General features: G+C 59.4%; 9 protein-coding genes across 9 annotated transcripts; 7 read left to right on the top strand and 2 right to left on the bottom strand.

Annotated features, from left to right (window-relative positions):
• Positions 1-940: 940 nt before the first annotated feature.
• Positions 941-3,920, top strand: C8Q71DRAFT_753593 (methyltransferase domain-containing protein). Its single transcript, XM_047923441.1, has 5 exons — positions 941-1,322; positions 1,381-1,421; positions 2,467-2,598; positions 2,645-3,126; positions 3,190-3,920. The coding sequence occupies exons 1-5, from the start codon at positions 1,066-1,068 to the stop codon at positions 3,421-3,423; spliced, it is 1,146 nt and encodes a 381-aa protein (XP_047779653.1). The 5' UTR covers positions 941-1,065; the 3' UTR covers positions 3,424-3,920.
• A 180-nt stretch (positions 3,921-4,100) lies between these two features.
• Positions 4,101-5,791, top strand: C8Q71DRAFT_753588 (uncharacterized protein; the record flags this gene model as incomplete). Its single annotated transcript, XM_047923440.1, has 5 exons — positions 4,101-4,210; positions 4,268-4,360; positions 4,417-4,713; positions 4,774-4,813; positions 4,867-5,791. Coding segments are annotated over 5 exons (1,088 nt in total), but the record flags the coding sequence as incomplete, so codon positions are not given.
• Positions 5,792-6,688: 897 nt separating this feature from the next.
• Positions 6,689-7,918, top strand: C8Q71DRAFT_553285 (uncharacterized protein). The gene has a single exon (XM_047919303.1). The coding sequence runs from the start codon at positions 6,981-6,983 to the stop codon at positions 7,836-7,838; it is 858 nt and encodes a 285-aa protein (XP_047779651.1). The 5' UTR covers positions 6,689-6,980; the 3' UTR covers positions 7,839-7,918.
• Positions 7,919-9,249: 1,331 nt separating this feature from the next.
• Positions 9,250-10,214, top strand: C8Q71DRAFT_753581 (uncharacterized protein). The gene is made up of 6 exons (XM_047923439.1): positions 9,250-9,346; positions 9,408-9,500; positions 9,563-9,649; positions 9,721-9,783; positions 9,830-9,921; positions 9,981-10,214. Exons 1-6 carry the CDS (start codon positions 9,266-9,268, stop codon positions 10,045-10,047), a joined length of 483 nt encoding a protein of 160 aa, XP_047779650.1. The 5' UTR covers positions 9,250-9,265; the 3' UTR covers positions 10,048-10,214.
• A 1,062-nt stretch (positions 10,215-11,276) lies between these two features.
• Positions 11,277-12,458, top strand: C8Q71DRAFT_553206 (uncharacterized protein). The gene has a single exon (XM_047919302.1). The coding sequence runs from the start codon at positions 11,411-11,413 to the stop codon at positions 12,110-12,112; it is 702 nt and encodes a 233-aa protein (XP_047779649.1). The 5' UTR covers positions 11,277-11,410; the 3' UTR covers positions 12,113-12,458.
• Positions 12,459-12,531: 73 nt separating this feature from the next.
• On the bottom strand, positions 12,532-13,853 carry C8Q71DRAFT_706350 (terpenoid synthase; the record flags this gene model as incomplete). Its single annotated transcript, XM_047920502.1, has 3 exons — positions 12,532-12,870; positions 12,921-13,209; positions 13,585-13,853. Coding segments are annotated over 3 exons (897 nt in total), but the record flags the coding sequence as incomplete, so codon positions are not given.
• Positions 13,854-16,392: 2,539 nt separating this feature from the next.
• C8Q71DRAFT_897911 (uncharacterized protein) lies at positions 16,393-18,510 on the bottom strand (the record flags this gene model as incomplete). The annotated part of the gene is made up of 4 exons (XM_047928766.1): positions 18,028-18,510; positions 17,774-17,971; positions 16,783-17,714; positions 16,393-16,701 (listed from the first exon to the last, which is right to left on the bottom strand). Exons 1-4 carry the CDS (start codon positions 18,398-18,400, stop codon positions 16,393-16,395), a joined length of 1,812 nt encoding a protein of 603 aa, XP_047779647.1. The 5' UTR covers positions 18,401-18,510.
• A 1,327-nt stretch (positions 18,511-19,837) lies between these two features.
• C8Q71DRAFT_897893 (uncharacterized protein) lies at positions 19,838-21,411 on the top strand. The gene is made up of 6 exons (XM_047928765.1): positions 19,838-19,955; positions 20,019-20,122; positions 20,188-20,280; positions 20,336-20,479; positions 20,539-20,688; positions 20,740-21,411. Exons 1-6 carry the CDS (start codon positions 19,940-19,942, stop codon positions 21,244-21,246), a joined length of 1,014 nt encoding a protein of 337 aa, XP_047779646.1. The 5' UTR covers positions 19,838-19,939; the 3' UTR covers positions 21,247-21,411.
• A 2,067-nt stretch (positions 21,412-23,478) lies between these two features.
• Positions 23,479-24,817, top strand: C8Q71DRAFT_753558 (uncharacterized protein). Its single transcript, XM_047923438.1, has 3 exons — positions 23,479-23,999; positions 24,060-24,173; positions 24,237-24,817. The coding sequence occupies exons 1-3, from the start codon at positions 23,820-23,822 to the stop codon at positions 24,570-24,572; spliced, it is 630 nt and encodes a 209-aa protein (XP_047779645.1). The 5' UTR covers positions 23,479-23,819; the 3' UTR covers positions 24,573-24,817.
• Positions 24,818-25,124: the final 307 nt, after the last annotated feature.

Raw genomic sequence — 25,124 nt, 5'->3', positions numbered from 1 at the left:
GCCATCATTGAGGTGTGCATCAATGCCTGACACAGAGGACTTGTCAATGTCTCAATCCGGGAGTGGTTGAGTATTCCGTCTGCTCACGCGGAACTTAGCAAATTCCTCTGCAGATATTTGCATCTTGGATTGAAGGCTGCGATCACCTTTCAAGAGAGCTGTGATCTTGTGCTTCGGGTCGGGGACTTGCCCTGTATGTGCGGTGGGAGGTCAACACATAGATCGAGCGCACAAAATTTGAAGCTCTGACGCACCATGACGGACTTGAACCTCCCTGGGCATTGGAGGTGTTTACTGAGAAACTGCAAGTTGCGTGAAGGCCAGCGGGCGGACGGAGGCAGCATTCATCCTGTGTCTTATAAGCCTGAGACTCCACATTCACCGCAGTCTTTGGATTCCCGCGAGTTCCCCGCTGTGCCAAAAGTATCTTCACTGAGTCAAGGTTCGATGTGGCATTGCTCCAGCGCCGCGGCCAAATTCGCCGAGTGTACGGGACGATAATTGGTCAGGTTAGTGTCTTCGTTCAGGGAATTCATGGGCATTGGCATACGACTAGTGACCGTGTTTCATCGTGCTATCACGAGCATGAGGTTCCTAGCCAATTTCAAGCCGGCTCTGTACAAGAATACAGAACACGTTAGTAGCTCGATAATGATTAAAGAGGGTTGCTATTTTTGTCGAAATGTTTACTAGGATCGCAGACTCGAGGTCGCTGAGAAATCATCGGCGACACGATCGACGATGGGGTAGCGCGCATGTTGATCGCGTCGCCTCCTCCCGCGTGCCCGTGCTCGACGCGGGCGATGGCGTGGACGAGGCGTTGGGCAGCGACGGGGCGGGGACGGGCCGGCAGGGGCCCAGGCCAGAAGAGGCGGGCGCCTAGGGAGGGACTGCGGTGCGTGCCTGGCAGCGGCAGCCACTTTCCCCGCAAACGCTCTTCGACCGCTCTCGTCGTCGTCGCACTCGTCGCCGCTGTCGTCGTCGTCGTCGCCATCGTCGCCCCTCAGCCCGCGCAGGCCGGGCCCCCACTCGTTGTGTATTTCTATTGCTCACTGGCACACCAGTATGCCCTTCCCATTAACCGTCTGCCAGCGGCACCCCCGCTACGCCATCTTCCTCGTCGTCCTCCTCTTCGGCTCCTTCCTCCTCCTCTCGCCCAGCGATACCTTCTCGCCGAACAGATACCACCAGTCGCGCGTCACTGCGCGCGACCACACGCTCCCCGCGCGCATAGAGCACGCCGAGGAGATGTACGGACGTACGCTCGACCGCCGGCAGGCCATGATCAAGAAGTTTGGGCCCAATCCGAGCCAGGTCGTCATGTACGTTGCGCAAATATCTCTACATTACAACTGGTCCTCTGAGCATGCAATGGTGCAGGTTCCCTCCAGACCGTGAGCCATGGCCGGCATATACTGTCTGTAAGTACCCGCTATCATTCTCCCTTGGCGATACGGCGGCCCCGTAGTGCGCAGAGTCGGATGCAGGCTTTTCGCATTGCCGGGAGGCCCCAAGCTCGCAATACCAACACTCCGTTCGGGCTCTACACGTCTCTGGTCGATACGCGCCCTCTCGCGACCTTCCCGGACAGTTACACTCCCCCCTGCGCACGACGTACTCTATCATCTCTTCATGAGAGCTCAAACGTCCAGGTCACGCTCCCCTGCACTGTCTCACCCGCTGTTTCGCAAGCACGTCCCATACTGGCGCCGGTCCCTGGTCCTCATGACCCTCCGATCTTCCTCCAGGAGAGCGTCTACGAGCACCTCTGGGATCAGTCCCTTCTACTCTCCTTATTAACGCGCCATTATGCGGTCGCAACGCGTCCAGCCGCGAAATGTTCTGGCGACTTTGCAGCGCCGTCGTACGCCCGCCTCCGACTTGAGCTCCGGCTGTTTTACCCGCTTATAGGTGCGAGTGGTGGATTGGCCAGACAACACTGCGCTCTGGTGGTCCGCCGCCCCAGCACGCATTCACCCCGCGGTCGGGCGAACGGCTGCGAACGGGTCCCCGACGGAGCCGAGGTCGTTGGAACCTTGTCCTGCTTCGCCGTCTCACGCTCTCGGAGCCGTCGATTACCTTCCTCAGGGCTGCTTGTGCAGGAGGAGTGCTCCTTCGCAGATAATGGAAGAGCTGACCGTCGGTACTACCGTGCGGGTTGAGCTCTAGGTAGTATCCTGTGGGCCGCGGCTGCAATTTCGGTACTCCTGGAGTCTGCGCAGCGCCGTCGCATGTACGCCTTCACTGTCCTCATTCACAGTGCGATATTCCGCTTTGGTCGTTCGTCACAGAAGTCGGCTCGTCAGCTTCGCAGTGGGATAGAAGGCTCCGGCGAAGCCGAGGTTGTTTCGACCTTGTTCTGCTTCGCCATTTCCCGCTCTCTAGCCTCAGAATATCTTCCCTCACTGTGTTTCATGTCCTGCAAGGTGCATATAAACGTATGACGCTGACCTGCCTTTCCTGCAGGGGACTTCTTCCCACCTGTCTTCAACTGTCCGCATGAGCTTGAGCGGATAGGTGCATTGGGCGACGGCGGAAAGTGGATATGCGGACTGTCGCGCGTCGCAGAGAAGCAAGACTGTGTCATCTACTCCTTCGGTACGCGTCCTCCCCCTTCTTTTGACATCACATTCACCCCTTGCAGGTCTCGACTGGGACTCGACGTTTGAGGGCGAGCTCCTGCAGCGGACGTCACACTGCAAGATATACGGGTACGACTTCACCGCGCGGGGATTCGGGCACGGCGTCCCCCGCGCGCTCAAGGGCCGCACGCACTTTGCGCGGCTCGGACTCGGCGCGGAGGACTCGCACGGGCCCGCGGACGAGCCCAAGATGTGGACGCTGCGCAGCCTCATGGCCGCGAACGGTCACGACCACATCGACGTGCTCCACATTGACATCGAGGGGTGGGAGTTTGAAGTCCTCCGCGCGATGGTCGTCGACTTTGCTGGGCTCGGTTCGGTGGGCGAGGCAGCGGGCGAGGCGGGGGAGACGCAGCAGGAGCGCGGCGCGCTGCCGTTTGGGCAGCTGCTGATCGAGTTCCATGTGTGGCACCAGAAGTTCCAGGAGTTCCTTGCGTTCTGGGAGATGCTTGAAGGTGTCGGGCTGAGGCCGTTCATGTCGGAGGTGCGTCCTTCCTCTCTCTCCGCATGCAGGGGGGCCATCTGACGCGACCGCGGCGCGCCCCAGGTAAACCTCGTCTACGCAAACTACAACCGCCAGAGCGGCGTCGAGCTCGCGCAGTACTCGTTCCTCAACATCCGGGGCGACAACGTCTTCACCTCGGACAAGGCGCTCGCGCCCACCGCCGCGCAGGACGGGTCCGCGCTCGACGCGGAGCCGGATCTGCCAGGGGAGCCCGACGTGCGCACGATGCGCCACGCCGCCGTCGCGGCGGGCGCACTCGACGTGCGGAGACGGTGAGCGGGCGGCGTCCGTAGCGTCTCATAGGCCGACTCCCTGTACTCCCTTGTATAACTCGAAAATCCCTATAGGCATCCTCTATGAGCGCGTGAGCGCCGCAGTGCTGCCGGGGCTCGTGCGCTCGCCGTTGCGACCTCACGCGCATCGACGGATATACCAAAAACCGTCTTTCGCGTCTGCCTTTCACTTTGCTCGCTCCTTCCGACCGGGTCACATCCGGTCTTACCGCTAAATTCACCCCACCCACGGCTGCACACTACGGTGACATATGAGTAGCTGTACTCGCCCGGACACAGCGCGTTCGTGCTCCCCGCCAGTGCTTGCAAACATGTATTAGTGTATGTATCACTTATCGACTACTCGACTCGGGCATACTTCGGCGTCGGCTGTGTGCAGAACGCAGCGATGATGGTCTGGGTCAGCGGGAGAAGTCGAGCACAAGGGCTGGGTATTTCTTCCGCGGGCCGTCCCGCGCATTGTAGCTATATTGCAGTCCGAGCGATGAGCTTATCGCAAGTCTGCTCCCGCGATCGCCAGGCCCGCCTCCTCGAAAGCAACTCGAAAGCCTCCCAAAGCCATCCCGGGTGCATCGTTGCTGATCAGAACGCGGATCGGCGTGAGTGCGTCCGCCGTCGTGGTACTAACTATCAGATTTGAACTACGTGCGGTTAGCTTAGCCATGAATCGGATCCCACCACCGAAACCGCCTCCTACGGAGATCTACAATGGTCTACACTCCCTATGGGCCAAGACTGGCATGACTGCGAACGAGTTCAGGGAGTTCACGGTATGTCATGGGTGTTGTATCTGTCATATCGCGCAAACTTACATGCCGACATCATAGAACTTGGTTGAGAACACCAGTGACAAGTACTTGAGTCCGCGTGGATCCATAATTAACCAAGGTAGGCAGATGCTCACAAAGCACTATGCTGAGGTGGGTGTCATTGGTTCACTGGTGTGATGTCTTTGTTCCATTGACCATCCACTCAGGTTGCGAAGTTATGGCATCACGAGGACAAGTACAAGGATGACTGGCCCGTCCGCCTCTATACAAAACTATATTTGGCCTCAGATGATGTATGTATACAGATGGTTTTGATCCCTGCCGGACGAGGTGCTGATTATGTGGTTCCGGCATCGTTAGTGGCGCACAAGGCCAGAGAAAGTGAGTGTATGCCTACTATAGGTTTCTTCCTGGCAGCCTCACCCACGAGAACACAGATGTCTACTAAGAAGAGACGTAAATCCCGTGCTCCCAGCATATACAACCGTTCACCAAGTCCTGTGGTTAGTTCTCAGCATCTCACAGCACCTCATAAGATCCTCACGCTATCTTTGACTGCACAGCAAAGCCCGCCCCCTCAGCGCGGCCGGAGACCCAGCCCAGGTAAGCATCGCACATCTCTCACGTACTCATATTGCCTACTATGTCTTACCAAGTCCCAGCGCCAGCCACTCGCCGGCGCCGTGCAGTCTCTTACGTGGGCGAACCCGTGCAGGCAGCCCCTCAGGCTCGTCGGCCTGCACCCGAGCGCCGTGCAGCCTCCCGCCCGCCGGCGGAGCGCCAGGCCCGCCCGTTCACGCGCGCTGTATCTCGCGCGTCCGCACGCCCCGTACCTGCCGCAGCGGCGTCGCTACACCCGGGCCCTGCAGTATCACGCGCAGGGTCGCCCGACATCGTCGTACGACCCCCGGCCCAGCCAGCAGCACCACGCGCCGGGCCACGCGTAGCGGTGTTGCGGCCGCGGGACAGGGATCTCGTGGCGGGGGCCGCCGCCGTACATGCGTTCTTCAGCATGGAACCCCCGTTTTTGTCCGTGGAGACCGTCGACGACCTGATCGAGCTCGGCGTGGTTAACATGGACCGCTTGAGAGACCTCGCAAGCCTCTCGGACCGGAGCATGTGGATCAATCGGTATGTCGAGCTGAGCAGACTCGAGTACTGGATTTTGAAGAGGAAGTTGGACAAGCTGGCCCCGGGGCTGTAGCCTGTACGGGGTTTGTGTTACTAATTCCCTCGTTCTACTAGTGTTGAATTGTTATACAACTATAGCTTGACGGTGTTGAGAGATCGGTTGACGTGCTATGATACATTCGTGACCAGCTGCATTGGCAGTTGACTCACCAGATATTGCAGGCTGCACCGGCTGGCGCGAGCAGCCGCGTGCACTCCCCGCTCCGCAGACCAACACGCTCCAGCTCGGGGGCACAGAGGAGCTGCACGTCGTCGACGTCACGCCGATCGCGTCCGACATCGGTGACCCGCACTGTCACTCTGAGGGGAGGATGCTGGCCCGGTGCGCCGGCGGACATACCGAACTTCGAGTCGCGTTGGCTACAACTTGAAGGTATATGACACTTATACGACGTACTGACGGTACCGTCAGTGATCGCACCAAATAGTAAACTGCTGTGTCACAAGCTGCTCTCGGCGGGGCAGACATAAGGCAAGTCTCACATCACTGTGAGCTTTCGAGTCGCGACGTCGATGACGACTCTATTCACTAGGTTGGCAATTCGCCGCGGACATAGCGAAAGTTTCGCAACCTATGGCACAACAGTCGCGTCTACTAGACGGCGGAGCGCTCACAGACGACTCGACATCCGTACTGCTCTCGGGGCGCCGAGAGCGTTGCAGGTCAAATGAAGCACTGGCGTACGCATGTAACAGCGTTTCTCCGGAGAATGGCTACTAGGAGGCAGGGATGTCTATGTAAGAACCACGCCGCAGGGTGTCATCTGTGCAGCGTCGTTCGCCATCCCTGTCAAACAATGCGCATCGACGGTGCCACCTCACCCACACTCGTACGCGATTTGCGGGGCTGGAAAGGTCAGGTTATGTCTCCATTTCAACGAAGCTGTTCACCATGTGCTGACACTCTTGCCACTAGGTTACATTTGTCGCTGAGTTGGCGTCGGCGCGCCGCCCGACGCGACGCGTCGAGATTTACACGCGCGTTTCGGAGATGAACATGCTTATGTAACTCCGCCTAAGGGCTGCTACGGTATGGGGCCCACATTTTGAAGCAGACTAGTGCCACCCGACACCTTACCACCGGCGACGGCTATCGCGTCCACTGCAGAACTGGATCCCATGAACACGGAGATTGGGCTTCATTCTGGCCCCTCGGGGACGAATGCTGACCCCCCGCTCCATGCCATGTTCGAGTGTGACCTGCGAACTGCCTGGCCCGACGCCGCAAGCACCTCGACCTCTCAAGCCCGACAGACCCGTGCAGATCAGGAAGGCCTGTGAGGTTGTTGGCTACCACCCTAGTGCGAGGCTTGTTCCCCTTCAGTGCATTAACGTTGGGCGCGCGGCCTTCGCTCAGTGGTGCTGGCGCAACCTCACGACCTTCTTGGGGCCCAGCGCAGCCATGCCTGGCTGGGCATTGGTATCAACAGAACACCAGGCAACAACGACTCGGACACTGAAGCCACCAGTCACTGGAGCTGGTCATGGCAACTTAGGTGCAGTTGGATACGAGCGGCGGGCGTGATAGGACTCGGAGAGCGTAGTGCGTACATTACCGTGATACCTTTGCGCTCATTGAATGACTCTGGCCTCGCTGCCCTTCGTCCCAAGCCGTCGTTCACAGTGCAGGTTCAAAACGCGCAGAACAGTGTACGACCCCGCGCGACACAAGGCACACGCGCGCCGACTCCTCACGAAAATACCAGCTGTTCTCGCTGGGCATGACAATGTCGCCTCGCCCGTTCTGTCGTCAACCAGGGAGTGGCGCGGTGAACATGCACTGTCCCCTTCCTGCACGACCCTTCAGGCTTGCCCGGCGACCGTGGTCGCAAGCGTGTCGCACGACTCGCAACTCCCGATGGCTCCGGTGCTCTTGACTTGTCGTCGCCCGCCCTCTCGCCAGTGCCCTGTCCTCCAAGTGACGCTCCCGACTCGTCATCGAGGCCGGCTCGGGGCCTCGCGGAGGCTCGCGCGGGGCTGCCAAACACCTGGTCTGGATAGTCACAGAAGGCGGGCGTGTGCGGACTGCAGTGGCCCTGCAGCTGCGAGCTTGTCGTGCCCCGAATCGCTCCCATCCCTCCGAGGCTCGAGCTTGTCGCTCCTGGGAGCACTGCTGCGGTTCCGACGCGCCGTCGCCCGCCCTCTCGTCGGCGCGCATGCCCCGCGAGCGACGCTCACGGCTCACCATCATCCCATTCGCGGTCGCGCGTGGCTTTGCCGAGGAGAGCGCGTGGCTGCCGGTCCCCCCAACAGGCTCGTTGCGGAGGGCGGGTTTGCAGGCCTGCATGCTCGCCCTCATCCCCCGCCTCCGCGGCCGCCCAGCGAGCAGCACCTCAGCTCGCTGGTCCGAGCCTTGCCAGACAGCGCTCGCCGGCCCGGCGATGATTTCGCTTCCCAACAACTGTGCGATGCTCAGAGAGGGCCTCGCCAGCTGTGATGCGCGAGAGATGGGTGAGATGGGGTACTGCTTCAAGGCAGCCACGTCGTGATGGTGAAGAGCACCATGGGCGCGTGAGGTTATCGGAGTGTCCCTGTCTTACGGGGCGATGCATGTAGTAGTTCGAACAAGAACCATAATCTCATTTTGGACACGGATTCAGGCTAAGCATATACTGTATGAATAAATAAGACTTCGCGTTGAAATCCCTCTGCCTTGTAGCTCGCGCAGCTGGCTTATGTAAGTCCAGCTGTATACAGCTGTGTAGCTCGCTGTACACACTCGTTCTCGCTGTGGCTGGCACACTAGCCACACGACAACATACGTGGGCCCGTCCACCTGTAGGCTGGTACACATAGCGGTTGCAAGCGTGTCACACCTCGGTCGTCCACATCTTTTCACATCAGCCGCCCATCTCAGTCACAGGTGGACCAGAATTGGCGGTGTAGGGGACGCCGGTGCGGAGTCTCGCGGCCCGGTGCGCCGGCGGGCGTACCAAAGGTCCAAACAGCGTGTCGTCGCGCTCCTCTGCGCCAGACTGCTCGATCGTACAGCCGATCGTGCGCAATTGCGATCCCGGACGCGCAACGCCGGCAAGATGACTACTAGTGGGTGATTCCCTGTGATTCCAGGTCCGAAAGCTCAGGAGATCTGCACTGATCAATCCAGTGGGACCGCGGCGAAACGTCCGACCAATTCCAAGGCCGCGGCCGATGCCTAAGGTCGGCCGGAAGGCCACAGTTCAAAATCAGTGATACGGCCATGGTACGGCCGCTACCGAGGCCCGATCTGCTTACGTAAGCCACTCTGGCCGAGTGTTGCATGGCCTCGTCTGTGCTCTCCCTTAAATTAGCTCATCCCCCATGTACTCTGAGACAATTAAGAGACATCATTGAGTGCATTATCGGCTTTCCAATGGATCTTGGGTGCTCTGTGGTATGGATTGTCTGTCTCGGCGTGCTGGAACTCCGTAAGCGCCCCAGACTCACGGTCACACCTGCCTAGATTGGACAGGCGGCGGACATCGGTTGCACTTAAGTTCTTTTCATCCGCAGCGATGTGAGTTATCCAACCATTTTCTGCGAGTCAACCAGATAAGTTTCAAAGCATTGCGCCCAATCGCCCCCGTGCGCAATGAAGACGTCGTCCACCGCCAAGTGTGACCGTTACCCGACGGCGCTTACCGAGGTTCCGACTCTTCCGGCTCAAATTTGAGATATGGACTCCCCACAATATATTCAGAAGCTACAATTCAACCCGATACAGATCAAGAATAGTCTGTAGCACTCAACAGAACATGAATTTAGTGAGGAGAGGCACGAATCGGAACGAGACTTTCGGCCAGACCAGCTTACGTAAGCAGAACGGGCCTCGGCAGCAGCCACCTCAAACGGAAATCGAACTGTGGCCTTCCGGCGTACCATACGATGCCCTCCAACATCTACAAGGGCGATGACTCGTTGTGGGCCAAATCGCAGATGTCCGCAAACGAGTTCACGACTTTCCGGGTATGTAGCATGTAGACTTGTGGCGTTCCATATAATGACTGACTGACCTGTCGCAACATAGAATCTTGTCGAGTATTCTGCCAAGCAATACCTAGATGTCACGAAATATTCGTCATCCCAGGACGAGGAGATGTTGCAGGTGCACATCACCGAGGTAAGTCTGCGGCATTCCTTTATTGGATCAGTGGGCTGACTTATTGATTTGCTTGAACTTAGGTTACCAGAGAGTGGGCCCACGAGGGGTGGTTTGAAGATGATTGGATTATTATAGAGTACACGCGCATATGGTTACACTTACAAGTGGTGAGTGCAAGTGATTTCTGCACGTGCTTGCTGAGTCTCTGACAAGGTGAGGAAACTCCAATCTGAATCAGCACTCGGACAAGAAACAGAACAACGCTCGTGTTCATCGCAAGGAACACCGTGACCATCGCAAGGTAAGCTACATATCATTGGCACACAACTGCCATAACAGCCATACAGCTGACACTGCCTACAGAGCACTGCGAAAATCAGCCCACCCGGGCCACCGTCACATCACCGTGGACTAAAGAGCGGCCGGCGGGCTATCCCAGGTAGTATTATGCCCACCGAGTCATTTGTCACATTAGCTAATTGTTGGTATCCTGCGTAGTAGCACCAGCTGCTCGCGCCGGGCCCTCTACGTCGAACCCCAACTCGCCCGCGACACAGCCCAGTGAGCCCCGCGTCATGCAGCTGACTCACCGCCGCGCAGGTTCTCCCCTCCGCAATCGCACGCCTGCACCCCGCCCGCCTTCCGTACTCCCTCCGAGTTCTGCAGCCCGTGACGTGCCCCGTCTCGGTTGCGCGCCGCGCGCCCCCGGCGGGCCCGCCGCGGCACCAGCACCCGCCCGCGTCCCCCAGGCCCAGGCCCAGGCCCAAGCCCTCCCCTTCCTCCGCGTCCTAGTCCCTCCCGCCGCGGCCCCTGCCGCCCCCGGCGCCCCCGCCGCGGCCGCGCTTGTGCGCGCGTTCTTCCTGAGCACGGCTCCCTGCGTGCCTGCCGCGGTCGTCGACGACCTCGTCGAGCTCGGGCTCCACAACATGGAGCGCGTGCGCCACTTCGCCATGCTCCCGGACCGGAATGTGTGGCTGAACAGGTATCTAGTACTCGATCGTTTCGAGTTTTGGGCGATCAAGGGTGTCCTGGATCGCCTGGCTGCCAGCATGAGAGTCGGCTGCGAGGGCCAGCCTGATGGTAATATTGAAGAAATTGAGTGGAGGATTTAGTGAGATCGTACTGGTGGATTTGTTGTGCTGATGGGGCTATGTGTATATGAGTCTGAATTGCAGTCTTACTCGCTGTCTGTCCATGTACCGCTTTCGTGTTCTGTCGCTGTCTCTTTAGGAAAGTCAGATATATTCAATGTATTGTAATGTCGGTGTAAACTAAAACATGTTGTACAAGACACAATCGTGAATCTATGTTATCACCGGCCACACCTGCATACTACAATCAAACGGAGACACAGCAGGATACGGTCTGATGTGAAGGCAGTCAGACACTGATACATCATCGCCGAACGTACTAACGAGGCCTATGCCGATCACAGCTCGCGATACGCAGGCAAGCTCGATTAGGAGCGGAGGTGCGTTGGCAATGTCTTACAGAACCAGGACACTAACGGCGAGTGCACAGGGAGTCTTGAGGACCAATTCCTGATTGGTCCTCCTGCCCAGTGCGGTATGTCGTCGTCCAGCAGACCGCCTGGAGCCCATGAGCGTGGACAGCTCTGCGGCCTGCCGGACGAGCGACGTGGAGCCGCGACGCAGGGCCATGCGCGTACCCAATGACAAGCCGTCATGGATAGTCAACGACACGACACGTTGTACCGTGAGCAGGATCGCCGCCACGTCTTCGACGCGTTGTAGCGAGCACAACGGAACCTGACGATGAGGCCGCTAAGCGAAAGTACGTTGATGACGTCCCACCTGCGAGTCACCATTGCGGACCACTAACGACGGACACGCCGGAGAGGCGAGCTGACGCGCCCAATCACACACAGTCCTCTGACCAGAACCGTGCAGCCCGCCAGCCAAACGTCCATGATCGACTGTCTGCGCTGTTATGGGCTTGGCTGCTGCGCGACCCAAGTGCGCAGAGCCCACCGGACGAGCGACGTGTCGCGATCTGGTTTAGGCACGGGCAGTGGTGCGCACGATCATCTTCGTTACGGCCCGCCGCAACTCATCACTGCCCGACAGACCCGTGCATGCCCAGGAGCAGGCTCACTGTCCAATCGACAGTGCGCGCGCTGCCCTCCTGGAGCTTCGACGCGCAGGGAGACGCACGCCCGCGTCGTAGGACAAGCGGTGTGGGAGAAGGCCACTGTCCTGTATATGGGCAGCTTCGCGGTGGGGCGGTCTCTGCTCGGTTGTGCCCCCGATGCGCGCAGTGCGCCGCCGTCGCTGGCACAGAACGGTACGGCGCGTTGCGTGTGTACCGACGTTCACTCACCTCCACTCCCAGAGACATCCATCTCGCGAGAGACGTGTGGTATCGCCCGCGTCCAGGCGATGTTCTCTCGCGCCCAGCGCCGCTGTGTGCAAGACGCGGATGGCTCGCCCGCCGTCACACCGAGGCACAGCCTTGCTCGTGCTCCGCAAGCCCCCCAAGTCGACGGTTGTCCGTCTCCCGCCGGCCCCCGTCGTGCTGCCTGCCCAGACACGTCGATAGCCGTCCAGCACGTCGGGCGCAGGGTCCACCGTTCTCGTCGCGCGGCTCTGGCCGTGCCGGCCATGGCCTGAGTCGTCATGGACGACGGCGAGCTGGTCGAGCACGGCACTCCTGAGGACCTCTTCGCGCGCCCAGACAGCCGCTTTGCACGGCTCGCCGCCAGCCAGGGCATCGTCCGCAAGCAGCTCCAATGATCAGGATCCTATTCCTCGTCCAGTCCAGTCAGGTGCCGCGGAGGATGCTACGTACACACGATACCGTCTTTCATGAATGCGAAACGCGGGAGTTAATCAAGAATTAAGGGGCGGGCGGCGGAACGAAGGTGCCCGTAGCCGAGTCTGGTGGTATGTGGGTAGTAAGTAGCGCTGTAAGTCTAGACGAGTCCGTGCGCGTGTCAGAGCATGAGAGCGATGATGAGCGTGAACCATGGTACATATAGTACAACAAGTCGACTCCCGCCGCCGAGCGAGGGCCGTCGCTGAGCTGGCCGTCACCGCGACGGGAGGAAGACCCAGCCGAGGTCCCGCACGTCGTCCCCTGCGTCGCTGAAGAACCGGTCCGTCTCGTAGAGCCAGTGTGTGAGGCCGACGATGCAGTCGCGCATGCCCTGGACGTAGCGGCGCACGTCTGTGTCGACGCACGGCCCGAACGAGGGCAGCTGCGCGAGCAGGAGCCGTTCGTTCTCGAGGAAGGCGCCGACGGTCTTCTTGACGAGCGCGCCGGCGGCGTGCACGGCGCTCTGCAGGGTCAGGCGCCGCTCGGCCATGAGCACGAGGACGAGGTTGTGCTTGTCGTTCGTCGCCTGCTTGCTCGCGACCGAGGCGATGTCCTGCGGCGCATGAGCGAACGGGCACCATTACACGGGGAACAGAGACGTACTATGGACCACGCCATAACATCATACGCGTTCCTCCGCAGTTGTCTGAGGATGGGGTCTTCGTACACCTCGTCAGGGACGTGTAGTCCGACGGCATACTCGATCATGTCCAGGAGGATCTTGGCGCACGAGGATTCCTGGCGGAGGGGGATATACGACTCCAAGTCAGGGACCACAGCGCGTTCGTTGTCCGTCTGGACGAGTACCCGGGCGCCAAGGAAGGCCTGGAGGTGCCGCCGGAATCGTGGCTGCCATGACTTCTGCCGATCCCGGGGGAGCTTTGCGCAGACTCTGCGGAATGGCAGCATCAGTATGGAGTGAGCACGCCGAGGTCAGAACTTAAGGGGCACCCCGCGGCCAGACGATCGATCGCTCCTCCATACAACTCGCAACGCAGACTCCCACTGCCATCCGCTCTCGGATTCTACAGCGTTGGCATACACTCGTGCTCGAACGTGCCCGCGACAAAATATGATTGTCGTAGATCCATCTAGCCAACACCAGCAAACTGACGAGGTGCCATTTTAGCTGGGAATATGTCTGGTAGCACTGTTCCTCTCATGAAGGAGCACTCCTCCCATGATTGCGGTTTTCGATGGACAACGCGATATTGCACAAACCAGGGGCCGGAACTGTTGAACTTGAATGAGAGATCGGAGCACGTACTGGTCGATGAATCTCTCGTCTCCTGCCGCATTTGGCTTGTCCAGCCAATGTACCACGACTATCAGGACTTGTGCGATGAACTGCAGCTGCGCGACATCGCATGTCGGATAGCAGAGCGAGGCGAGGAGGCCGGGCTGCAGACCGGCGACCGCTTGGCGTTCTTCGTGGTCCAGATACGGGCACTGCGCGGCCCACTTCTTGGAAGCGATGGTGACCGGGCGACAATGTCGGTTCGTCCCGAGCTCGAAGGACGCGCAGATGAAACGAGGTGCGGAAGCTGTAGGTTGGACGAAGGCATGGACAGGAGCGGCCTGAGGATTGGTGGACGCGGTCTGCGCGATGCCGCGGCTGGCTATTGTTCGGGGCACTGATCAGGAAGAGGACTCGGAGGCAGGCGGGCGTGTCGCTCGCCCCGTCATGGTGGCCGCCATTCAGGACGACCTGCGCCGCGAGTCTTGATGATCGACCCGCCGTGGTCTTGGGTAACGCTTGCGATTGCGATGGGCTTCACGTCGGGCGACGACGTTGCCCGCGAGCAAGGGACATGGTTGGGGAGGGCGAGAGACGCATTGAGGAACGCGACAACCGCCAGGGAGGCTTCCCTCCTCGACGGCCGCGCGCGCAGCGGTGAGGGCAATGGGCATCGCATACGTCGTAGCAGCCCCTCTTCTCACCGACCTCGGCGTCCGACGATTGACCGACCTTGGTTCTGATGCTTAAGTATGCTAACGGTGTTCGATACCGTCGTACTCACTGAACGTTTGATGCGCGATGAGGGCGAGGATCTGCTTGCAGCGCTGCATCCTCGGAGATTCGCGACTGAGGATAACAGCGTTCTTCGAATATGTCGGGCTGAGCCTTGTGCACCTTGATGTCGACGAAGAAGCAGGGATGGAGGTGCGCCGGACGTAAATGGTACTAGTAGTGGAGGAGACAAGGAGGAGAGCGGCGAGGCCCTAGGCGCCCATCCAATGGCCGTCTTCGCGGAGAGTTATCGATCAGCTTGACTCAACCCCGCGTGCACGGACCGAGCACCGCTCAACGGGTTGACTACATATCGTGTGCGGTCATGTATATATACGCATCCGGCGGCCCATCTGCAAGTGCGAGTACTTGCGACTGGCGACGACGCTGGTATACGCAGCGGCACTGCAACTAGCCTAGTACTGTGACACTGACAGTAGCTCTCATGATCGCCAAGCCACGCCCTACTCCCTTGAGCGTGTTCACCGGCCCATGCGCCCTCTGGCCCCAAACAAAGATGTCAATGAATCAATTTACGGTGTTCCGGGTATGCTCATCTGATAGTATTCTCCGTTGGTTCACGACCGGCTCACTAGCATGTCATGCATGTCATGGTCTGGCTTGGAATGTCTGCAGAACCTCGTCGAGAACACGGCAGACACATACCTTGATGTCACCAAGCGCCGTCAATTCCAAGACGATCAGATGCTGAAAATGCACTATGCCGAGGTATGCCTGTGCAAGGCTCCTTGTGATGTTTGTTGACCCATTGATTGTCCTGCAGGTTGCAAGGCTATGGACATATAAAGGCCTATTTGAAGAAGACTGGCCGATCCAGAGGTACACATACCTGTATTTGAAGATGACTGCAACGGTGAGCACATAGACACTCACAATGCAGTGCAACTAATCTGATTGAATCACCGGTCAATTCCTGCTGTGCTGGTATAGAGCCACCAGAAAAAGATCGCTTACAAGAAGAGAGTAAGCACATATGACATTCTCTGCCGCCGTAGTAAGGATTCAGCTCATGCACGAACAACCAACAGAAGCGGCAGAACTTGACAACTTATGCCCCCAAGCAGACAGCCGCTGCGCGTCGAAGTTTCTACCGCAAAGCCAAGGCCGCAGTCGCCAGAACACCCGCTCGTGCCGTGCCTGTCCCACCTGGCAAACCCAGACCCAGACCCGAACCCAAATCCAAGCATCTCGCCCAATCAGCCTCCTCCTCCTCTTCCTCCTCCTCCTCCTCCTCCTCCTCCTCCTCCTCCTCCTCCTCCTCTTCCTCCTCTTCCTCCTCCTCCTCCTCCTCATCCCGCATCGTCGCCTCCTCATCCCGCACGGTCACCGCCCCTCAGACCCGCACACCCAGGGAGCGCCGGGCCCACGCCCGCGCCCACATCACCTCCGCACTCCCACCACCCGCCCCCGCCCCCGCCGTCCCCGCCGTGCCCGCCATCCCCGCGCCCGCCCAATTCATCCCTGTGCCCGCGCCCGCGCCCGCCCAAACCATCCCCGTGCCCACCCCCACCCAGGGGCCCACAACCGCGCCCACGCCTACCTCAGACGCCAGCGCCGTGCGCGCCTTCCTCCAGAGCCCGACCCCGGCGGGCCCGCCCCTGCCCGCCTCGATCATCGACGCCCTGATCCAGTTCGGGGCCCACAGCATGGAGCGCCTGCGCTACGTCGCGGCGCTCCCGGACCGCAACATCGTGCTGGACCGGCATCTCAGCCTCAGCTGGTCGGAGTACTTGGTGTTGACGGACATGTTGGATGAGCTCGCTGCGGGAGTCTGAGACGGTGCGGCCTGACAGTGTGAGGCTGCTGGTATATGGTACTGCTGTTGTTTGTTACATTTGTTCCCGTGTTTTCGTGCTTTCAAGTACTAGACATTCGTCGTTCCCGAAGCCTTGTCAATCCAAACAGACATGTACATTATCCCGCCTGCCGTTACAATATACGCCAAATGTACAACACATTACATTCCTACACTAATTCCCAAAAGTCCGCGAGCACAACAGTCGAGACGTCAACACCAGACACCTCAGCGCACCCACTCAGACCTCAGACCTCCCCCGCCTTCATCTTCTTCCCCTCCTGCACCTTCTCGACGCCCTTCTTCCCCTCCAGCTTGCCCATCACGACCTTCGCCTCGCCCTTCATCTTCTCCATAAAGCTCGCCTTCTTCACCTTCTCCCCGCCCTCCGCGCGCGCGCCCACGCCTTCCCCGCCCTCGGCGTTCCCCTCCTTCGTCGCGTCGCCCTTCGTCGCGTCGCCCTTCGTCGCCTCGGTGTTGTTTTGGGCCGCCGACGCGTCCGCGGGGGCCGGGTGGAGCGCCGCGGGGTGGTAGTCCGTATCGTAGCCCTCGCCCTGCTAGACACCGCATCAGTACCCATGATCACGCGAGGACGAACGCAATAAGAGGGGGATGTTCAAACGCGGACGTTGGCCCACCTCCTGCTCGGGCGTCTCGACGATGCCGGGCCTCCGCCCGATGTCGACGCCCTCCCCATCCGTGTAGCCCGAGTCCACGCCGACACCGACGCCCCGCCACTGCGCGTCCGGCGCGCCCAGCGGGTGCACGCGGGGCTTCAAGTTGACCTCGCGGAGGTTCATCTGTGTCTCCTTGCCCCCCTCCTGCTCCTGCTCCTCCGGATCCGGATCCCCTCGCTGATCCTTCGAGGGCGCGTCCACGTCCGCACCGTACGCGCAAGCAGACCCACCACTCACCTTCTTCTGCGCCGCCTCGCGCTGCTCCGGCTTCTGCGTGCCCCTCGAGCGTTCCCTCGCCTCGCGCTCCGCCTGGTCCATCTCCGCCAGCTTATCGCCCTTCCCGCCCTCCGCCGTCGTCGATCCCGTTGCACCGCGCTCGTCAGGAAGGACCGCAACGCCCTCCTCGCCGCCCGCGCCCACAAGCGCGCCCACGCCGCCCGCAGCGTCCCGCCCCGCGCGCCGCCCGCCCAGCCCGCGGCTCTCGTTGCCCGCCTCCTCGCCGGGGCGCGGCACGCTCGGGTGCGCGCTGTAGTCGCGCGGGACGGCGCCCGTCGCGGCCGACGTCGCGGCGGTCGAGCCCGCGGGCCCGCCGCTCTCCGCGGGGAGCACCGCGACGTCCGGTTCGCGCTGGAGCCCCGGCAGCGCGCCCGCGCCGTCCTGGTGCGTGTACGGCGCCTGGCCCGTGGCCTCCTGCGAGGGGAGCGAGTCGCGGAGGGTCACGGAGGTGTCTTGCGGGTGCGAGTGCGGTGTGCCGGAGGGCGCGAGCGCGGTGAAGGCCGTCGTCGCGGGGACTGTGGACCCTGCGAGAGGCGAGATGGCGGAGCTTTGTTGGGAGGCGGGGGAGAGGACGTCGGGGGGTGCGGTGGAGGGGTAGGTGTTCGTTGGGTAGATCGCTGAGACGAGGATGAGGTGAACATCGAGGATTCTGTGCGCATATAGACGAAGGACTTACCGGAATCGCCCTTGATGCTGCGCTCGTCGGGAAGCTTCGTTACGGCTGTTTCCCGGACGCTACCTGGGAGGGCACCAGCGCCTCCGACGTGCTCCTGCGGGAGTGCACCGGTAGTCTCGGTGCTCGGTAACGAGGCCTCGTGGGGTTGGTCTGCAGCGGATGCGCGCACAGTCGAGCCGCCAACGACGGCCGCGTTTGCTGTTCATTCACAAGTTAGACAGTGTTCCCCATCGGAATGACGTCATACAACGTACACAAGTAGGATGACGCTGTCTGCGTCGCCTGAGACGCAGCGGCGGCAGCGCGCTGAGCCGCCTGAGCCGCAGTCTCCTGCGCTACAGGCAGATACTGCTGCGCGGTGGTGGTGACGGTGTTCACGGCGTTCTTCGCGGCCTCAGTGATGCCCTGAGTATTGATGGCACCGCGAGTGTCGCTGGGGTAGGCTCCAGGGATTTCGAGCCCGGGAGTAGTGACCGAGCTCGTCGTCCCCACTACGCCGGGTGGGGTGAACGAGTTCGCGGCGGGGGCGGGGTCGTCGCGGGCGAAGGCAGCGGTGGTGGTGGACTGTGCCCACTCGTGGGCGGGGGTGCCGGTTTCGGCGTTGAGAGTCGGAGGAAGTCCAGACATGTTGTGATTGTTCGTGAAGGTCGTCAGAAAGTACTAGGTATGAGAGTGCGGAGGAGAAGTGAGCGCGGCTGGAGGCGTATTTGAGTGGTCGCGGGTGCGGGGCAGGCGAGGAGCGGACTGACGCACCTGTCGCCACCGCGCGTCGGAGCCCCAGCTGCGCGCTCCATGATGCCAGTTCGTCATTTGCCTTTCCGAGCACACGCGCCACGGCAATATCCAGTCAGCTGCCAAACGACGGTACGACGACTCGAACCACGTACGCTCCTTGGACGCTGCCACCACGAATGCAAGTTACCAGCGACGTCTGGACTGGACTAGTGTGTACGTTAGAAGGACCGTGGCGGTGAGTAGCACTGTGGCGTCGATACGAGTCTGATGTCATGAGGTGTAAGTAGTCGACGTCATTGTCTCAACTGATGACCACTTAGTATAGCGAATATATGTCGGGCCATTGAAACTACACGTATGCGCTCGGAGTGACAATGACTTACAGCACGGCGAGTGGGTTGCGAAGAAGTGACGATTGCCCGACAAATTTGTCCTTGACGCGTCGGTACGGGTCACGTGAATGCATACGAGGCGCCGCGGCGTTGTTCAACTTGTTCATGAATCTGATCATGGCATTGACACCGACCGCAACTCATATGTAATTCATTGTCAACGATTCAGCTTTCAGACAGCCTGGGCACAGTACATAGATATCCTGCAAGGCAATTGATTGCACGCGCGTTATGGCTGCGTTCCGTACACCCGCCGCACGCACTCAGAGTCATGGGTCGCTACAACACCCGTGGGCCGTGGCAGTGACGGACTCCGACTGTCGAACTCCTCTCGTCAAATTCGCTCACGATAAGTACTTCGATGGTACTGGACTTGCCGCAGCTCGACGATGACGTTCGGCTCTGGTGAGCGCCTTCATGGAAGGTGCGTACATACGGTTTTGTGGCGTAAAGGGACTTCTAATATCGAACGTCTCCTCAACCTGAAACAAATACAGCCTCCACGAAGTTCAGTAGAAGGCGCCCAATCTCTGCTCTGCGTTGAATCACTATATCGAAGAAGCTCAGAACAGGACAAGGGCATGCCCTTCTCGCTACCCTCGCAGGCCTAGTACACCATGAGTCTCATTGTTCGCTCGCCTGTACAGGTATGGCTACTAAGCAGGGCAGAGATCGGTCACCCATGTCTTGTGGAAAATGGAATCGTTCGACTCTAGGCAACGACATGAGAACCTCATGTTGCCTGGGGCCTGGGCGGCTCGTTTCGTGGACAAGCAGCACTGTCTCGTGGTCGCGAATGTACACAAAATGGTTTAGTACCTCCCGTTGGCGCATCAGGATCACGGCGAGGCAAGTTGGATGCCGGCATATGTCATTGTCGGAAGCGCGAGGATATGTGGGTAGATCTCCCGACCCGCTCTTATATCGATAGGCCACAGATGGGGACGCGCACCCTCATCCCTCGACAACATCCCACTCGTCTTGAGTCGACCTACGAAAGGCTCTGTCAACATACATCATATCCAAGCCCGAGAAAATCATGCCGAGTCCCAATAGTAAGCCTCATCCTCGACTTACTTCAATCCAAGGAGTCTCCCACTGACGATCTGTCTTCGCAGGACGCATATGGAAGCCGCGGGCGATGCCCAGCACCCTCTACACCGGCTCGCGTTCCTACATCAACATGATGCACATAACGCTCGCCGAATTCGACAACTTCCGAGTGAGCCATGGCACCTGACCCGTCTCGGTACCTGCGCTCCTGACGAACGTCTGCGCATTCGTCAGGCCATAGTGCACCGCTCGATCAGGAAGTACCTGGACCTGTCGAAGACGTTCATGGCGCAGGATGCGCGTCATCTAGAGCGACATTACACGGAGGTACGTCCGTGAACTGTCGCGCCAGTCACTCAGCCCACAGCGCTCCCTGAGCCAGGTCGCACGGAAATGGAAGGCGGCAGAGAAGTACGAGGACGCGTGGCCTGTCCGTGCATACACCGCGTATCGGGTATCTGAATACAGGAAGCAGCAGGCGGCGAAGCAACGGCAGGATGATGACGATGAAAACGAGCAACCAGGGGTATGTAGTACCTCCACTCTGGTTTTGCGGAAGACTTGACGGCTGATGTCAATTGCCAGGCCGGGAACACGCAAGACAGAGACTACCGACCCCCGCGGCATGAAGCGGCGACACGCGCTCACAAGCCCAGAAAGCTCGCCCAGCTGCCTGAATCTTCGTCCCCCGAGCCGAGCGACGAAGAAGAGGCTGTCCAAAAAGTCGATCCTCGGGTACGTCCGCCGCCCCAACACCCTGACCATGTACTCAACCTCCGTCGTCAGAGTCAGAGCGCGATACGAACGCCTCCCAGACCCACGCCTTCCGCCAAAAAGCCGATCCTCGGACTCACCCAGCCCCCAACGCCCGTACTTTCTGAGCCTCAGCCGCAGCCCCGCCGACTCGGAAGCGTGTCCCGCGCGCCGACGCACAGGCCCGCGCCACCGCCGCACAGTCAACAGGCGCCCAACCAGCCTCAGCCCCGCCGAAGCGTGTCCCGCGCGCCGACACACAGGCCCGCGCTACCGCCGCCGCACGGTCAACAGGCGCGGAACAACGACGGGTTCGCCCCTGTCCTGCGCTTCCTGCGCTCGCTGACTCCGTCGCTCGAGCACCTCGCCGTGCAGCTCAGGGCGGCGGGCATCAAGGACGCGGAGCGGCTGCGCATCGTCGCGTCGTGGGAGAAGCGGCGGAAGAAGTGGCTCGTGGACAAGCTCCGGATGAGCCCGTTCGAGGAGGAGGTTCTGAGGATCGGGCTGGACGAGGTGCGGCGTGGGGTGAGGATTATGTGAGGGTGGGCGGTGTGCGAGCGAGCTTAGTTTGGTGAGCCGGGACAATATATTATATGACTGTTAGTGGTTGTCCCCTCTGAAACTATATCGATTCGATTGTGTAGTGTCCGATCGCCTGAATGTACGTCGCTGTGTACCCGCCGGTGAGCAAGCCCTGTTACTTATTAGGCTGCCTGGATGTGCGCACTTGGCTCTGAGATGACACGGTGAGTCTGATTTCACTCAAATCGATCACTGAAGGGCAAAGAGGCCCACACAGGTCGCGTGTCGCATGGTCGCGACATGTCTCGACGCGTCCGACGCGCGACGACGCTGCGCGCCCCGGACTGAAAGAATCTGCCATACTATGCACAGTAGCGTGGCCATCAACTCGTCTCACTGCGAGTCGAGTCGAGTGTCTTGGCATTGCTTGCTGCACACAGGTCGGTCCTCCGTCGCGAGCGCGCGATATGTGAACTACGCATCCATTGTGGTTGAAGGACCACTCGAGAGGCTCGGGTAGTGGAGAACACTGTATAAGTACAGTGTCTTCGGATGTGGCCCGCTTCGGGGATGCGACGCATCTCACCGAGGACCAACTCGGATGCCCGCCTCGGTCATTCAGAAGTTGTACTGGCAAGTCGACCGGAACGTTCAATTCTCATTCATGCTCGCGCTTTGTGGCCCCGTGCAAAGCCCACATCGTACTTCAAGCGTCCATGCAGTCACAGGGTAGTAGTAACCCCACACAGCGTTGGTGACCGCGAAACTTCGTCCCAGTAAAGGACTGTCCTAGTGAAACCGGAACCATGTACTTTATAGTCAACGAATATACCACCATAACTATGATACATGCACCTCCACGCACAGTCGACGCAGTCCATCACTGGCCGCACCAATATATACACTGGTTATAGCGACCTGATAGCCACCATGGTTGCGAGACCAAGCTTCGTTCCATACCGGACGTGTACGAATCCCGGACCCGTGACCTGGGATAGTTTGTAAGCGCCCGCGTGGTACCACATCGCAGGACAATCCTGTTTGCCACCATCCTTGTCACTGCTTCGCTCGCTATCAACGTTCAACATCCGCACCATAAGCCGCGATTAACGCACCTCCCATACGCTACTACCTCCGACGACCATAGTCACTCTACAACGGCTATCGACGTCCGAGATGAGCACATCAAACCAAACACGCCCGACAAGCGGGGGCGAAGACAAAGGCCCCGACGCGCCACTGGAAATCTGGGACTCACCGAGGAGCTCTGGAATGTATCGATGTGACGACATTCTCACAGGTGTGGTGCGCCTGAGAACAGAACATGAAACGGCAGCGATGCCACCCCAGGTCAGTGGATGGAGCCATGTAACCGTTGCACGATCTGTTCTCACCTGTTGTTGTCCAGTCGAAAATGACCGAGGAAGACATCTTCGGGACACGTCTACGCACAGTCCAGGACGCGCTCTCTATGGTGTCAGATGAGCGACCTACGCCTCTGGAGGTACTCAACGAAATGGGCAAGCTTGAGCTTCAATTCCCCGAGAAGATCGTCGCCATGGAGGTCGATCTTGAGAAGATGGTGCTCGCGATGGAGGTGAGCCGTCAGGGAGTTGCTCCATCGTAAGACACTGACTGAGGGCATGCCACGGCAGATATTTGACAGCATGGACGCAATCTCGACGCTGCGCGCACACTACCGTGCAGACTCCGGTGGTACAGCGAGTACGATGAGTCTAGAAAGCATCCCAGGATGGGATAGCCAACAGCCGACCGTGCGACTGGTCAAACGGTCTGGTCACCCGAGTGCGTCCCCAACGTCGGCATCGGAAGCCAGTGGGTCCTCGCTGTGAATTATCGACAGCCTCATTGAGCGGGACAGCGTACGGCGTAGGGTATGTCTTCGTGAGCACGTCTGTCATGTAGTAGGCACTGACGGCGACACCCTGAGTAGTGTGGAGCATCCGCTGAGAGCGGTGTGCATTGGGAGGAGAGAGGCAGGAGTGAGGGATAATGCAAGCACTGTTTAGATCATATATTGAAAGGAGAGCGCGGGTGTGACATGGACGACGTACAATGCTGTATTATCAGGGAGTTACTGCCGCATTCTTTGTTGCTATGCCACGGGCTCTTCGAATCGAGCGTGAGCGTGTCGCTACCAGTAGGTCCAGGAAGCCTCTCAATACTTCATACACATGCATAAAATTACCCATTATCGCGGTGCAAGAAGAGATTTCTCGACGCACATTTGACGCATTTTCCCAATCTTTCCGCTGCCACAGACGCATTCAATGCACGTGACCAGTAAACCGGATTTAAGCGCCCACACGCTACCACGCGAACCGTGTTGAAGCGACATTCTGCTCTTCTACACGCACAATCGTCCTCTCATCGTCCATCATACTGCAGAAAGTAGAATCACAGCACCTTTTCTGCGTCGGTAACAGCTCTGCAGTACTTCGGATCCACTGCTCGCGTCCTGCATCGCACCATTATCGCTGTCCTTGTCTAGTCGCCGATTCGTTTCGAGTGAGCCTTGCCCTAGTATCTTCGCGTCATTGCTGATCATACGATCGCACAACGCTGCTAGGATGATCGCAAGTAACGGACTATACTTTGCAAGCCCCGAGCAAAACATCTGGGACGTCAACCTGCCGAACAACTGGGCCCTGCGGCAGCCCGACTACCCATCGACGTATCAGGGCCAGGCTCCTTACAGCGAGTACGCAGACTGGAGATTCAACAATGAAACGGCAGCAATTCCACGCCAGGTCAGTGACATGGATATAGAGCCATTACATTGTTCAATCTCACCTGGTGCCGTCAACCAGCCAACCATGCAGAAGCATGTCATCTGCAGCGGCGATCTGAAGCCTTCTGGAGGACCGTTCCCTGGTGGTGGAAATGATTGGAATGCCTATGGTCGTCCGGAGGGACATGGCGGGGTAAGCTCGTCGGGCGATGCAAGATCGTTGCATCGGTACTCACTGATGGCACGTCGATAATAGGTCAGCGCAGATGAGGGTCCCATAGTCCGGCGCGCCTGGTTCGATGTCCAGTGCGGCTGGGTCGATGACGAGATTGAGGACACGTCAACTACGCTCGATGAAGCGGAGTTCCTCCTTGAACGCACCCTACGGAGGCCTGAGGGAAGCAGGCGGCAGATCGACAGTCTCGGGGAACACTCCGGGGGCACCCAGAGTTACTCTACGATCGATACCCTCCCACCGCACTTTGACTGCTGTGCGAACGCGCGTGCGAGGGCCTGGCAGAAAGTCCTGATTGCCCTTGGTAGGCACCAGGACAAGGCGACGAGGCCGGTGACTGTTCGTCGTGGCTTCTAAGCCGCATCCACCTTGACGATGGTACGTTTCAAGTCTCTCTACACAGTATCGTCGTTGACGCATCGTCGTACATGCAGCTCTTGCGCTGGAGTTCAACGAGCCGTCGGCCAGTCTAATCACAGCCGAGAGGAATTGATAGGAATGAAGGCCTATGGAGGATGATGAAAAGGATAAATCGTCAGCGTAGTATGATGGATGTCGCTGTAACATATGAAATTCTCACCGTATACTTTTTCCCTTCTACCAATCATTCACGGGGGACACTACGGTCGCCCGCGACTAGCCCACAGCACAAAGGGCGTGTATAGCATCCCCTCTTTTGGCCCGCGCGATGAGCAGAGTCACGTCCGAGCTGCACACTCCAATTCTGAGGGAGAGCACTGATGTGATTCATTCCATACGCTCCGCGTCCGACTATGAGAGCCACGGTTGGATATGCAGACGCGACGCGTTGTGGTCCCGTGACCCGTACAACGCGTATAGGCGCTGGCATGCCATCAAACATACCGCCCACGCGGCAAGCCCATTGTCCTCTACGCACTCCATCGACGC

The sequence above is a fragment of the Rhodofomes roseus genome (genome assembly GCF_022264815.1).
Source record: "Rhodofomes roseus strain CIRM-BRFM 1785 chromosome Unknown C8Q71scaffold_8, whole genome shotgun sequence".
Classification (NCBI taxonomy): Eukaryota; Fungi; Basidiomycota; class Agaricomycetes; order Polyporales; family Fomitopsidaceae; genus Rhodofomes; species Rhodofomes roseus.
This window is presented reverse-complemented; position numbering and strand designations above follow the sequence as displayed.